The sequence below is a fragment of the Lepus europaeus genome, chromosome 16, assembly GCF_033115175.1.
Source record: "Lepus europaeus isolate LE1 chromosome 16, mLepTim1.pri, whole genome shotgun sequence".
Taxonomy (NCBI): domain Eukaryota; kingdom Metazoa; phylum Chordata; class Mammalia; order Lagomorpha; family Leporidae; genus Lepus; species Lepus europaeus.
In genome coordinates this window covers 73,793,710-73,810,164 of record NC_084842.1, presented here as the reverse complement: position 1 = coordinate 73,810,164, position 16,455 = coordinate 73,793,710, and the positions used below count along the sequence as shown (strand labels likewise).

Here is a 16,455-nt window from a genome sequence, read left to right as displayed (position 1 = left end):
TTTTAAAATCAGTTTTTGTTAGATTGTCTTCCTACTCCTCTGCCCAGGAGAATCCACTAAAATAAGTTTTTCATTCAACAATTCCTTGTTTTTCTTTGTGATTTTGCCACATGAGAACATTAGTTTTACATATTTTAGAATTATATAAATGGACATATATCATGTATGTTTTTGCAACTTGCTTTACCTTCTCTGTAACATATTTGAGAGATTTAAGCATATTGATCTGTGTTGATGTGCTTTATTCATTCCTACTCCTGCATAGTCTGTACTTGTGTGAATATTCTGTAGTTTGTTTATGCTCTGAATAAAAGAGGTTTTGTTGTTTTCAGTGGTTTTCTTTTTCTTTCCTTTTCTTCCTTCTTCTTTTACACTCTTTCAGTTATGGCTACCTATGTCTCCTGACCCACATCTGTAGAAACAGGGCATACTGTGGTATGTGAATCACTGGTGTTCGGTATATTCTGTTTTTTCAGTATTACTGTGTGTTTCCACACTGCTCTCTAGCCAGCGCTATGTCTGTATTCCTGCTGAGCAACAATTTCTCCAATGCTGATATTGCCCAGCTTTTAAATTTGTGCCAAGTCTATGGGTGTAGAATGGCATTTCATGTGGATTTGCATTTCCCAAATTTTTAATGACCTCTTACTTTTAAAAAACATTTACTACCCTTTTGTGGTGGAACTGTTGACATCTTTGTATATTTTTCTAAATTTTAGTTGGTCTTTTTAATGGAAAATCCAGCGAACTCAAGAGGCTTCCATAGCTTTGGAAACTCATGACTAGAGCCTAGGGAGATTTCTGATGCCATAAACAAGAGTGTCAAATTGTTAAGTCAACAACAGGAGTCACTGTGCACTTACTCCTTATGTGGGATCTGTCCTTAATGTGTTGTCCATTGTGAATTAATGCTATAACTAGTACTGAAATAGTATTTTACACTTTATGTTCTGTGTGGGTGCAAACTGATGAAATCTTTACTTAATATATACTAAATTGATCTTTTGTATAAAAGATAATTGAAAATGAATCTTGATGTGAACCGAATGGGAGAGGGAGCGGGAGATGGGAGGGTTGCGAGTGGGAGGGAAGTTTTGGAGGGGAAAGCCATTGTAATCCATAAACTGTACTTTGGAAAATTTATATTTATTAAATAAAAGTTAAAAAAATAAAAAAAAACAAAAAAAGAAAATCCAAATATAATTGTGTATTTATGAATTTCATATAATTTATCAGTTTTGAATTTTGTATTTCAAAACTGTTATTAAGTACATACATTTAAAATTGTTATATCCTCTTGATACATTGATACCTCTATATTAAAAAGTGAATTCCTTTAGATTTGATGATATTCTTGCCCTGGAATCTGCATTGATATCAATATAGCTATTCCAGAATTGATTAATGATAACATGGTAGATCTTTTCAAACTATCACTTCTAATCTTTTTGTGAATTTCTATTTACGGTGAGTTTCTTGCTGAGTCTCATTTTTATCCAGTCTGATGATCTCTTAACTGACTCATTTACATTTAATATTATCAGTATTGTTAGGTTTAAATCTACAACTTCCTATTTGTTTTCTACTTGTCCCATCTATATATTATGCTTTTTCCTCTTTTCTGCTGTTTCAGATAAACTTTTTAGTGATTACATTGCCTATTATTTAGTGGCTTATTAGATATTACGTCTCATTTTTATTATTTCTCTGTTTCCTTTCAAGTTTTTAGTATATTTCTTCTAGCCTGTCACTGTCAAGTGATAGCATCTCACTTCATGTATAACTTAAGAGTCGTAAAACAGTAAGCTTTCATTTCACCCCTCCCAGACTCTATGCTAGTGTTGTTTTAAACTTTTTTTTGTCATCCACTTTCAAGCTACATGTGGTATAACACCTATTCCATATTTCCATTATTTTATTTAAACAATAGGTCACCTATTAAAGGTATTTTAATAATAATAAAAATCATATTTCTCCCATCGAGTTACCATTTCCGCTTCTCCTCATCCTTCTGTGCAGAGCTCTAGGAGGCATTCCATCTGGCATCCATTTCCTTCTGCGTACGGAATGTGCTTTAGTTCCTTGTAGTGAGGGCTTGCTGGTGATGAAGTCTTTCATCTTTTGTGTGTAAAAAGTATTTACTCTTAACTTTTAGATGATAATTTTACAGGGTATAGAATTACAGTTAGATAGATTTTTCTTTAGTTTAAGGATGTTACTGCGTTGTCTTCTTAATTGAAGCATTTCTATGTTCGTGTCATTGTTTAGCTATGCTTTATACGAGTATGTGTTTTTCCTCTGATAGCTTTCAAAATACTTCTCTTCATCACTGGCTTTAATTATGAGGTGCTTTCACGGTTTTCTTCACGTATCTTGCATGTTTGGGATTCATTGATCTTGGATAGAAGAGTTTACAGTTTTAATCACATTTAAATTTTTGAGTTATTATTTTTTAATTTTTTTGGCTCTTTATTTCTCCCTTTGGAATTCTGATTATATGTCTATTTGTCTGACTGAAGAAGTTGTCTCAGAGCTAATTTCTTTTACCCCATGTTTCATTTTGGTGAGTTTCTATTGCTATGTCTTCAAGCACCCCAGTTTTTCCCTCTACAATATTTAACTTGCAATTAATCCCATCTAGTGTATTATTCATGTTAGGTATTCTAGTATTTATCTGTACATGTTCAACTTAGTTTTCGTAATATCTTCCATGTCTGCCTAAGATACTCGATCTTTCCTCCAGCTTATTGCACATGTAGAATACAGATATAAAAACTGCTTAAAAGTGGATTTCTAATGCTAATACTAGGTCATTTTGGGGCTGATTTCAATTATTTGATATTTTGGAATTGTATTTTGCTACTTATTTGAACATCTGGGAAATTTTAATCAGATGTGAAATTGTTAATTTTACCTTTTTGGAATGGAATACTTTTGTATTCCTAAAAATGTTCTTGAACTTTGTTCTGGAAAGTTGATGAGTTGCATAGAAAGAGTTTGATGCATTTAGTTTTCTTTTTAAATTTTGCTAGGCAGGACCAGAGCCTAAAGCTATATTCCTCACTAGAGGCAAAGCCATTCTATTTACTTTACTCAATTCCCCATGAATCATGAGATTTTTTTTTAAAGAAAGCAGGGATGTATATATTTATATTCACCTAAGGTAGATTACAAAATGAGCAAAGAAGGGAATAGTAATATGTAAAACATAGTCAGTGAAGACAACATTAATAAATATCTATATACTGCATAATATGACACCATTTTTAAAAATGTATTTATCAATGAAATTTTATATTTTCCTATAAAATGTTCATATATTTTATTATATGTACTTTCAGGCATTTTTTTGTTGCTATAGTAATGTTATATTTTGTAATTATTACTGTCTTAGAATGCATGGTTTTCAATATTCACTTGTAACAAACCATTATTCAATTATATAAATTATACTTATTGACAATTTTGCAATTTGTACTTAGGTAATGAATTTTTAGCAAGTTATTTATTTACATAAGATGGACAAATTTCATGTATTTCATACCTATAGACTTAAGGGCATAGTGAAACTTTCCAACCTACTGTTCCTCCTGCTCATGCTCCCACCCTGCCTCTTCCTTCTTTTCTTATTATTTCTTTTAATTTTTACAATGACATACTTTCAGTTTATTTTATAATCATAAGATTAATGTTCCACTAAGTGAAGATTTCAGCAATAAGTAAGAAAAAAACCTGTTCAACAACAGTAGAGATAAGAACTATAAATAATAGTAAATTCTCAAAACTTCAATTTTGCAAATATACATTATGTTTCTTGTACTGTATTAATTACCACAGATCAAGGAAAACCTATGGTATTTGTCTTTTTGGGACTAGCTTTTTTCACTAAGTATAATGGTTCCTAGTTATATCCATTTTTTTTGCAAAAGACAGGATTCCATTCTTTATATGGGTAAGTAATATTCTGTAGTATGTATGTGTGTGTACACAATTTTTTTATTCAGTCATTAGTTGATGAGCATGTGCATTGATTCCATATATTAGCTATTGTGAACCGAGCTGCAATAAACATGGGGGTACAAATAACTGATATGATGATTTCATTTCCTTTGGGTAAATTGCCGGAGTGCAATGGCCAAATCATATGGTAGATCTATTTTCAGACTTCTAAGGAATCTCCATACTGTCTTCCACCATGGCTGTACTAGTTTGCATTCCCACCAACAGTGGATTAAGGAACTTTTTTTCTCCACATCCTTGTCAGCATTTATTATTTTTTGATTTCTGTATGAGAGCCATTCTAACTGTGGTAAGGTAAAATCTCACTTTGTTTTTTATTTGAATTTCCCTGTTGGCTATTGATCCTGAATATTTTTTCATGTGTCTGTTGGTCATTTGGATTTCATCTTTTGAAAAATGCCTATTCAAGTCCTTTGTTCATTTCTTAACTGGATTGTTTGTTTTATTTTTGTTGAGTTTCTTTACCTCTTTATAGATTCTGATATTGATCCTTTATCAGTTTCATAATTTGCACGTGTTTTCTCCCATTCTGTCAGTTGCCACTTCACTTGGCTGAGTATTTCCTTGGCAGTGCAGAAGCTTCTTGGTTTGATGTAATCTCTATATAGGTAATTGTACTTTGGTTAGTGATAGCTTTGTTGTTTTTTTTTCCTCTCTTAGGCCTTATAATGTTTGTTTATTTAGTTATTATTTCTACGCACTAGCACCTCTTATTTTCTTTTTCCAAATAAAAACCATAATAAGGCATCACATAACTAACATGTTGACTACAATCAAAAACAAAAAAAAGAACCAGAAAATAAATGTTGATATGGATGTAAGAAAATAGCAGCATTTGTACCCTCCTCATGGAATAATAAAGTGGGGAAGCTGCTATGGAAACAGTAGGGGGTTCCTCAGAGAGTTAAAAGTAGAATTATCATATGATCCAGCAACTTCACTCTTGGGCATATACCCCAAATACTGAAAGCATGATCTTAAAGAGATATTTGTATGTAAGGTAACTAGCAGCATTATTGAGAATCATCTAGGGGTAACCAAATGTCTATGTTGAATGAATATACAAACAAAATATGATGTAGACTACGATGGCAGACCATTCAGCTTTAGACAAAGAAATTCTGAGACATGCTGCAGCATGGATGAAACTTGTAATGCTAAATGAATTAAATGAGTCCCTCAAAGACAAATGCTGTACAATTCTGCTTATGTGAATTTCATGGAGTGCTCAAATTCATAAGGATGGAAGGTAGAATGGTGGCTTCCAGAGATTAGATGGAGGAAGGATGGGAAATCATTGTTTAATTCTTACAGTTCTGATTTTTGAGATGAAAATAATTCTGGCAATAGATGGTGGTGTTGGTTACAGGACAGTGTGAAAGTACTTACCATCACAGAACTGAAAATTCACAGGTGGTTAATGTGGTTAGTTTTATGGTATGCATATGTTACCACAATTATAAAGGTATTTTTATCAGTTAAACATGCATACTGGAATGTTCACAGATTGAATGAGGAAGCTTGAGTGGATTTAACTGAAACAAGATTGGTAAATATTGAAAACTGCTCTGGCTGAGTGACAAGTATGTTGGCTTCATTGTACTATTCTACTTCTGCGTATGTTGAAAATCCCAGAACATATTTTAAAAAAACATTTAAAAAATATAAACATAAAAAACATATTTTAAAAAATGAGAAGTGGTAGGTAATTGTTCCACTGACCTGTCAGTTTGACTGGCCTTCAGGGTGCCTAGATCATTTGTAAACCATTGTTTCTAGGTGTGTCTGTGAAGGTGTTGCTGGCAGAGTTTAGCATTTGAATTGGTGATCTGAGGAAAGTAGACCACCTTCACTAGTGTGGTAGGCATCAGCCAACCCCTTGAGAGCCTGAAGACAACAAGCGTGAGGAGAAGCAAACTTGCTGCATTTGAGCAGTGCCCTGCATCTTCTTTGCCCTTGGGTTTTGCTGCTCCTGGTTTCTCAGGCCTTCAGACTCGATCTGAGTTACACCACCAGCTTACTGGCTTTCTTAGTTTTCCAGCTTACAGATGGCAGGTGGGACTCCTAGGCCTTCGTAATTACATGAGCCAATTCCTATAATATACATACAGAGAGTAGTGTCGACATCAGTTGACCCTCTAATCACTCAGAGTCATTGTTCCTAAGAACAGCACAGTTCAGTGAAAGCACTTGGACTCTAAGATCTGCCAGATCTGGCTATGAGTCTTGGCACTGTTCCATGCTAACCACATGGCCTTAGGCAAGTTACCATCAATGGTGTGGAGAAGCCAGCTTGTTCTGGTACATGAAGGCCTACTGTTAAGTTTCTGGCAATTTTGTGAGCTTACTCTTAAATTAGCTATTGTTAAAAACTAATAATACAAAGTTATAGGTAAATAGTTTATATTGAAAGCAAAGTCAAATACTCAAAATAATTATTTTCTTATTATTTTGCTACTCCTAACTATTATCTATGCCCCTGAAGTTATTTAGAGTTCTTGTGTCTGGTGGGAGAAGTACTATGGAGAGGTATTCTGCTGTTCATCTTTCCCCAACTCTGCCCTCTGTGGTAGGAACCACATTATTGCCTAAATTAACGTGATGGGGGTATTTACACCAAAGAAACTGGCAAGTGCTACAAGTCATGATTTTATTTTTTATTTATTTTTATTTTTTAATTTACTCTAAAAGCTAAGTGACAGAGGAGAGAAGAGAAAGGGGAGGCCGGTGCCATGGCTCAATAGGCTAATCTTCCACCTGCGGCGCCCGCACACCAGGTTCTAGTCCCAGTCGGGGCGCCAGATTCTACCCCCGACACTCCTCTTCCTGTCCAGCTCTCTGCTGTGGCCCGGGAGTGCAGTGGAGGATGGCCCAAGTGCTTGGGTCCTGCACTCCATGGGAGACCAGGAGAAGCACCTGGCTCCTGGCTTCAGATCAGCGCCGTGCACTGGCCACAGCAGCCACTGGGGGGTGAACCAACGGAAAAGGAAGACCTTTCTCTCTGTCTCTGTCTCTCACTGTCCACTCTGCCTGTCAAAAAAAAAAAAAAAAGAGGGAGAGAGAGGATAGATTTTCCATCTGCTGCTTCACCCCCAAAATGGCCACAACAGCCAGGTGTGGGCATGGCTGAAGGCGGGAGCAAGAACTCCATCCTACTCTCCTACATATGTGGCAGGGCCCAAGCATTTTGGTTATCACCTGTGCCTTCCCAGGTTCATTAGCAGGAAGTTGTACCAGAAATAGAGCTGCTAATACTTGAACCAGAGCTTCAATATGGGATGCTGACATCACAGGCATCAGTCATAATTTAATTTATTATTTTGTTGCTTGTCTAGACCTTGGAAAGTGATAGAGAAAATGTTAGTAAGACATAAAATTATGTCATATCTGTAGTTGTTACAGATGCACAAAAGACTGAGGAAACATTTTTGTAATATTTAAAAGCTGTTTCCCAATTCAGCAAAGAGAAGTCTTGGTATATCTTTGTTTTCCTTTCATTTTGTCTGTTAATTTAAATAAGAATAACAGCTGAGAGTCATATGAGAAATACACACATTTGTTAGATTGTAGTTGTAGGTCAGTTGCTGATAAAACAGTTTGGAAAACATCAAGAAGATCATTTGTGAGAATCAGTTGGTACACAGAATTGACAGAAGAGTGTTAGTATTGATAAGTTGTGTATTATATTCCTTTACATCATTAAAATTTATAATGTACATTTTTACACATGAGAGGACTTAAAAAGGCTTATGGAAAATGGAATTAAAATATAAGTTTATTTTGATTCAAAAACATTCTGAAGCATAGTTTCTTTGTATTACACATTTTCCATAAACTTTTTGAAGATCCCTTCAAATAGCAAATTAAATATTTGCTGGCATATGACTGCTTAAACTCTCTGAGATTAAGCTGCTTCATTTATCAAATCAATTATTAAAAACTAGTATCATATATGAAAAGTTATATTTTATTATTTATTTCTATTTCTTTTTTAAAAGTTTTATTTTATTTATCTGAAAGCCAGGGTTACACAGAGAGAAAAGGCACAGAGAGAGAGTGAGCGTTATCTTCCATCTGCTGGCTCACTCCCCAAATGGCCTCAATGCCCAGGGCTGGACCAAGAGCCCAGATATTCTTCCAGGTCTCCCATGTGGGTGGCAGGGGCCAAAGCAGTTGGGCCATCTTCCACTGCTTTCCCAGGCCTTCAGCAGGGAGCTTGATAGGAAGTGGAGTGGCTAGGACTCTAACTGGCACACATGTGGGATGCTGGTGTTGCAGACGGCAGCTTAGCCTGTTATGCCACAATGGCGGCCTATATTTATATGCATTTCTAAGATTAAATATTCATATTCTTTTGTCCCTGTTCCTCTAAACCCCATATGTAGACATTACTTGCGAGTCACTGGAGTGTGTAAGACAACTTGCTTCTATGCAGCCACGTGGTTCCAGGATACATTTCAATATGCATGGCTTGTTAGTATAGATGTTTGATATATGACCTTGATATCAATAGTTATTTTTTTTTTGTCAGAGTTCCTCCTTGGGCAGCTTCTGTCTCCTCAGGACACCCTCCTGTCTCTTCCTATAACCCATGCTGTTCTTTTGTTGGACCAGAGATTTACCTAGTCTTCTGAGTACCAGGCAGGAAACTGGAATAGTAGTCACTCAGTGATGGCCTCAAAGAACTTCCTGTAACTGATTTTATCTATTCTGCTGTAGCATAACATTTGTTGAATTAAAGGAGGTATGAATGAATGAATTTTGATACCAATGTTATTTCAACAATGGTAAGGGGTCTGGCACTGTGTTGCAGTGGGTTAACGCACTGGCCTGGAGCTCCAGCTCCCATATGGGCACCAGTTCTAGTCTTGGCTGCTCCACTTCTGATCCAGCTCTCTGGTATGGCCTGAGAGAGGAATAAGAAGATGGCCCAAGTCCTTGGGCCCCTGCACCCACATATGAGACCTGGAAGAAGCTCCTGGCTCCTGGCTTCAAATTGGTGCAGCTCTGGCTGTTGCGGCCAATTGGGAAGTGAACCATTGGATGGGGGACCGCCTCACCCCCCTGCTTCTCTTCTCTTATGTAACTCTGGCTTTCAAATAAATAAATAAAAATTTTAAAAAGTGGTGAAAACCAGCCTCTCTCCACAATTAATTGACTGGACCACCAAAGTCTCTGTTGTGGAGTAATAGAAAAATAAGGTTTAGCTAAGGTTAAAATTGTTAGGAAAAGAGGTGCAGAATAGAGAGGAGGCAGTGTACAAATTTGCAGCCAGACAGAATTTATTCAAAGAAATAAATTCTCAGAGGTGGGCGATCAACTGCCAGCATGGACATGATGGAACAGGTGGCCCCTAGGGGCCTGGCCTTTTTATATCTGAGGAGGGCTAGGAATGGGGGTGACGGTAGGGGGCAGCAGGCTAAGGGGAATTCCTGGAACTGGTCTTTCAGATGTTCCAGCAACTGGTCTTTCAGGTGGCCGTGGAGGGTGGGGTATGCAGGCAACGGGGTGTAAGACCCAGTTGAGATTCAAGGGCAAGGAATCCATTCCCGTGTTTATCCATCTTTTGGACAATGAGCTAGAATGACTGAGGCTTATGTCTTTGTTCCATCAAAAGTATCAAATCCCTGTCACACATCAGCACAAGGCTTGTTGTTAGTCACGGCCATGGGGACAGGGTGTACCAGACTCAGACTTACACAAGCTAGGGCCTGCCTCTCTTTACATGCTGGGAGGTCTTCAGATATTGAACCATGAAAACCTACTATGCTGCAGCACTATGCCGTCATTTTCATTTGCCACTAGTCAGCTTTAGGGATCAAGAACAGCTAAACACACATAACCTGCACATGCATCTTATTTGAAAAGCACATTTTAAAGTTATAAATATGGGCCGGCGCCGTGGCTCAACAGGCTAATCCTCCGCCTTGCGGCGCCGGCACACCGGGTTCTAGTCCCGGTTGGGGCACTGATCCTGTCCCAGTTGCCCCTCTTCCAGGCCAGCTCTCTGCTGTGGCCAGGGAGTGCAGTGGAGGATGGCCCAAGTCCTTGGGTCCTGCACCCCATGGGAGACCAGGAGAAGCACCTGGCTCCTGCCATCGGAACAGCGCGGTGCGCCGGCCGCAGCGCGCTACCGCGGCGGCCATTGGAGGGTGAACCAACGGCAAAAGGAAGACCTTTCTCTCTGTCTCTCTCTCTCACTGTCCACTCTGCCTGTCAAAAAAAAAAAAAAAAAAGGAAAAAAAAAGTTATAAATATGGCACATTGTGGTTCATGAGGTATGATCTTTTGGTGACAAATATTTACATTCCACATATGCTTCTTGATGTCAAAAATGTAACCATTTCCTTTTCTCTGTTTTCTCAGGGGGCTGGGATGCAGATGGAAAAGGCCCTTGTGCCTGGGACACATTCACCCATCAAGGAGGAGAGAGAGTTTTCAAGAACCAGACTGGCGATGTAGCTTGTAGCAGCTACACTCTGTGGGAGGAAGATTTGAAATGTATCAAACAGCTTGGACTGACTCATTACCGCTTCTCTCTTTCCTGGTCACGTCTGTTACCTGATGGGACGACAGGTTTCATCAACCAGAAAGGCAAGTATTTCTTAAAAATAGAAGGTTGCAGCTTTAATTCAAGGTTATTGCTGCAGTCTGGCATAATTAATCCAGGATGCTATTCTGCAGTGTAGCTTTGAAATTGCAAGTTTTTAGAGTGATTATAGGATGGATTTTTTTGAAGTGGGCTTGCATTAGCTTTTTCAGATATCATTTAGTTTTCATGATGGTGATCTCTGTTGGGTTGTGGGGGTAGCGGGGCAGGATGGAGATTGGCATAAGTGTTTCTGGGTGCTAGCCTGAAGGTGATGTATTAAACTATTTTCAGTTGTGTAACCCTGTGATAAGTTCTGGAAATCCCTGAAGAACTTGAGATGAATCTGAGCATTTCAGTCAGAACTGAATTAGTGGAGCTAATTCTCTATCACAGGGGTTAGCATCGAGTCCCCTGGAGTTCACTTACTTAAGATTAAGTACCAGTTATACCGTTTACCCTCTGTATAAACATCTCTTGGACATCTCTGAATGCCTCAGTTTCTCCATGAGTAGAAAGGAATGCTATGATAAGATCTACTTCAGAGAATTTTGGAAGATTAAATAAAGTATTTATAATATGCTTAACAGAATAACTGATAGATCATAAACATTCAATTACTATTAGTTATAATATTTTTCTTTCTTTTTTAAAGGATTTATTTATTTATTTGAAAGGCAGAGCAACTCAGAGGGAAAGATGGAGAGAGATTTTCCATCCACTGGTTCACTTCCCATATGGCCACAACAGCCAGGGCTGGGCCAGGCCAAAACCAGGAGCCAGGAACTCCATCCAGGCCACCCACGTGGATGGCAGGAATCCAAGTATTTGGGCTATGATTTTCTGCCTTCTCAGATATATTAGCAGGAATCCAAATTGGAAATTTTGAGTACCTGGGACTTGAACCAGGTACCCCTAGATACGGTATGAGTATCTCAAGGAGTGCCTTAACCTACTGTGCCATAATGCATGCCCCTGGCTATTATGCCTTGTAATTTAAAGGACCATTCACCAGCCTATCGAATGCCTGTTATTTATAGGGCACTTTAAACACACTTTCTCTAATCCTTACCATCAATAAGGAAGGTATAATGATCACATTTTCCTGAGACGTATGTCCACATCCACATATTTGGTAAATGGTTGATCTGGAATTTAAACCTAAGGTCCATCTAGCACATTCCACATAGCAAGGTTGGAAAACTGTGACCTGGGGGCCAAATCTGGCCTGCCACCTGTTTTTGTAAATAAAGTTTTATTGGAACACAGCCATGCCTGTTCATTACACATCATCTATGGTTGCTTCTCCCACTACTATGGCAGAAGTGAGGAGCTGGGGTACAGACCATATGGCCTACACAGCTTAAAATATTTACTATTTGGCCCTTCACAGGAAGTTTGCCAATCTCTACACTACAACATATGGCTTCTTAAAAAATAACCTTTATTACTACTCTGTCTGAGGAAAGGTTTTACATTACATATAAGATCAGGGCTGGGTGAGGCTAGTGGGGTGCCTAGGATGTAAAACTGAAGGAGTGTCTCTTTAAAATAGGATGGGCACTTACAAGACCTGAAGGTGAGGGCACCTGTTACCTCCCATTCTCCTTGCTCCAAGAGCCTTCATTGATACCAATGGGTTCTTTTTGAGAAAGTTACATGATTCCCCACATGTACCAACCCATGGAAATAATTCTTCATGGCTTTTTTCACTTGCAATGATCATTTCTCTTCAGGTGGGATGATTGTGCTTTGTGGAAGGGAGTTACAGTGGAATTACAAGTCATGGCCCTCCAGTAGCCTCCACCCATAGAGACAGGGCAACCTTAGCAGATCTGTTGCCGAAGACATTAGCCCTCTATGAATTACTTTTGGCTGAATGCCTACTTCTTTCTTTCCATTTGCCATTTTATTTTTCACTTTAAGTAGGAGGTAATTTGTTGTCCAGTTTAAAATAGAGCTCTTCTAACCTAACATCCAAATTCTCCCTTCTATCTGGCAACAGCATCCTCCAAAGCCTAAACACTGAAAAAATCTTTGAGTTCTTTTTTTGATAACAATACAAAATTGATTGTCAGTTATGATCCATTAAACAAATGTGTTTTAACTCATTCCCTCCTAACCATTTCTCAGCCGCTACCCTAGGTTAGGTGTTTACCATTCTTACCAAGGACTTTTTGATTTTTCCTTGATAGATCTACCTACTTCCCTCTCTTTCTCTGTCCTTCTGTTGTTCCTATAAATTGCCACCACACCAATTTTCCTAAAGCTTGGCCCAAATTATATTGGTTTGGACTATCTCCTGCTAACACCAAAGAAAGATAAAAAAAATAGTCATTCTAAGCCTCCATGTAGTCTCCATTTCTTCAAGTGCAATTCCTAATTCTATTTGACTTGATTTGAATTCACCTCCGAGGCTCTACAGGCTGCAGTTCTCCCATTCATTTGACCCATGCATTTTCTCCATGCAATCTCCTAAGTATATAACCTACTGTTTATTAAACATGCTATATATATTTTCACTTGTGTGGGAATATGCTTAAGCCCTTCTTCCTGACTGTAATGGTCTTTCTTATCACTCAGCTAAGATTGGTGAAAGCCTAGCTTCTTATTCAGGCCCAGCATGAGTGATGACCCATTTTTAATGCCTTTCTCTTTCTAATCCAGAAACAATCTTTTTTCTTTCTTTTCATATTCTCATAACACTTTGCAAAGCTCTCTGGGCATTTTTTCACCTTCCTCTTTGTTACTCTTATGATAGTTCCTGTTATGTGGAGAGCACCTTGACTTTAATTCAATTCAAACAAAATGTTCTGTGCTAAGTAGTTGTAACATAGGCATAAGAGAATCTCCTAAATTGCTCTCAGCATAATGGTCAGATAATTCTGTCTAGTTCACCCCTAAAAACTAGTCCAATGCCTTCAGGGTAAGATGCAGCAAATACTTGCTGAATTTAATTGAATTAAGTCCATAACAATTGTCAAAAATCACCTTAAAAATAGTAATGGTTGCCTTTTATTGAACATGTAGTATCTGCAGCTCACTGTGCCAAGAGTTGCTTTGCTTTTGTTGGCTTAGTACTCATAACAGCCCTACAAATGAGGGTCCCCCCTAAATAGGGAGGAGTAATAATAACAGAGTATAAGCCTGAGATAAATTTGCTGATAACAAAGTTATAACAGAGTTCAACTTAAATCTCTCTCACCTAACAAACCTAATAAATCGTCTAGAACACATTTTCAGTCTCACCAACCATCATGAATGCCCTGTGCTGCAATATCTTTGTTGGTAACATGAAGTGGAGCCCCCACATCACCATAACTCTTTCCAAACGTTCTAGGAGTTTAAAGTTTTCCCTGAAATTCCATTTGGATGGGAAACAAAAACAAAATACCCACTTATAATATAGGTCCATAATCCCTTATCTGAAATTTTAAAACCAAAGGCCCTTATACTGACTTCTTACAACACTAAAGGGTTAGAAAAAGTTGACCTGAATTGATGTCACTTTAAAAAACTATCTTTATTCTACTTGGTGAGAATATTTATATACTTTACTGCAGAATTATTAAGAGATACTGGTACAGATCCATTGGAATTGATCCATCAGGAATGGTCTATGTTCTGTGTTTAATTTTTTTTAAACCCCTAAACTAAACCCCTAAACTCTGAACATGTTTTCCTCTGAGATTTTCATATAAAGGATTATGGATGTGTACTGATGGGTCAATATACCGTGCTTCTAAAACCCAGCTTAAGATGTAAAAAAAGAGTTCATGGGAGCAAACTGCAGATCAGCAATCCATGAGCAGAGAAGCAGGAAACCTAGAAGGTGGAGGTGGTGGCCCTGGGGTGATTGGAGCTACCTGAAAGATGTGGGGAAATCGCTCCTGCAAATCTCATGAGGTGACCCTGGGTCTGCTACAATGAGCTGCCTGTGTTTTGTCCCTGCTTTTGTAAAGCCCTAGCTGATTAATCTGACAGGCTTTTCCCTGGACACTGGGGCACTACAGGTTCTTCCATTCGGTGGAATTTCAATAAGCAGTTGTTCACTCTTGTGCAGTGATCTGTTGAAGCAATTGGAACTGTTTTAACTCAGAAAGGCCATCATTTGTTTTTTTCCTTTTAAACATTTTCTCAAAGAGCATGTAAAGAATTAGAAAACTCTCATCACTGTCTTTTCCAAGGAACCCCTTTTGTGTGTGTTTGACTCCCATTTTAAAACCAGGTTGCAGGACGTTTGAAAAACTTAAGATTCTATGTCCCCACATGGGGAGAATATTTTACAAAGTGGCATTGTTAGACAGCCTTTGTCTTTCAAATGGAAAATTTCTAAGCTTTAGCAAGAAGGGATTGAGCTGGCAATCAAAATCACCTATTGCTGCATTTCTCAAATCTTCAAATGCATTTTTTTATCTATTATGAGAGTAAATTTCAGGTGATTACTAGGAAATTGAAGTATTGGAAATTAAAACAAGGAATATTTACACAGAATGGCTTCTTTGAATATGGGATGGGTGTTTGGTCCAGTGGTTAAGACACTGCTCAGGATGCCCACAACTTGTAGTCGAGTACCTGGGTTCAGGGCCCAGTTCTGCATCCAATTCCAGCCTCCTGCTACTGCATACACTTGGAAGTAGCAGGTTATGGCCTACCTATTTGAACCCTTGTCACTCACATGGGAGACACGGATTGAATTCTAGGCTTCTGGTTTTGGTCTGGCTTAACCTTGGCTGTTGTGGGCATTTGGGGTATGAATCAATCTGTGGAAGATCTCGGCAGTGTATCTCTATCTCTGTGTCTCTCTGCATCTCAAATTTAAAAAAAGGATACAAGTACTAAAAACCTTATAAAAATAAATGAAAATTTGAGTGCAGTTAGCAAACAAGCATTAACCTTCTATTCTATTTTGGGAAACAAAATAAACCGAAAAATGGCTCCCCAAGCATGTCCCTGTTCTAATTCTTAGAAATTGTGATTCTATCAGCTTACAGGGTCAAAGTGATCTTATGTATGTAGTTAAGTTAGGGGTTTTGAGACGAAGAGATTATCCTGCTTTGTCTTCGTGGTCCCTGTATCATCACATGGGTCCTTATAGGAGGGAGGCTGGAGGATCAGAGTCGGAGAGAAGGGATGTAAGGGCCCAAGCAGAGGTCAGAGAGAAGGCAGGAGGATGTAGGTAAAGGAAGGGGCCATGAGCGAAAGAATGCAGGAGGCTTCCACCACCTGGCAAAAGTGAGGAAGTGGATTCTACTTGAGAACCTCCAGAAAGAAAGTAGGGCTGATAGCCTCTTGATTCTTAGTCCACTGAGAGTCATTTGAACCTCTGACTCCCATGACTATAAGATAGTAAATTTCTGTTGGTTTCTGCCAATAGATTTGTGACAATTTGTTACAACCACAATAAGAAACTAATACACGCATTTTGAAATACAACCTATGGCCCTTGAAGAAATTCACGGTGTGGCTCTAGAGAGGAATTAACCCAAGAGAGTGATCATGTCCATGACACTTAGCAAACACTTGATCAAAAGGAATTCTGTTCTTTGATGGAGGAGGATTCTTGTTTGCTCCTTACTATTATTTACTGAATATTTCATACCTGTAAGTTTCAGCCATATCCTCTTCTAAGGGAATTTGTCTGTTTCTGTATTCTGTATCCTCTCCTCTCTTGGCCACAACTGACAGGACAAAGGAAAGTCTTCCTTCCCTGTGATAGATAACTGGGGTGACCTCACTGCAAAAGATGAGCTTTCCCAGTTGTTTTCCTCCCACAAGGACCATTGCAACTGACATTCTGTGAGGCAGGGTTGGTTGGTGGTTGGCACTGGGGCACGGAGGTAGCT

At 38.4% G+C, this 16,455-nt stretch overlaps 1 protein-coding gene across 4 annotated transcripts in view; it reads left to right on the top strand.

The window, feature by feature from the left end:
- The window catches only part of LOC133775314 (cytosolic beta-glucosidase), a 267,883-nt gene that overhangs the window by 181,071 nt on the left and 70,357 nt on the right, over positions 1 to 16,455 (top strand). For all 4 annotated transcript variants that reach the window (XM_062213553.1, XM_062213552.1, XM_062213555.1 and 1 more), the window contains one exon: positions 10,387 to 10,614. In XM_062213553.1, the coding sequence (XP_062069537.1) occupies positions 10,387 to 10,614 (228 nt within the window). The remainder of the gene's footprint in view (positions 1 to 10,386; positions 10,615 to 16,455) is intronic.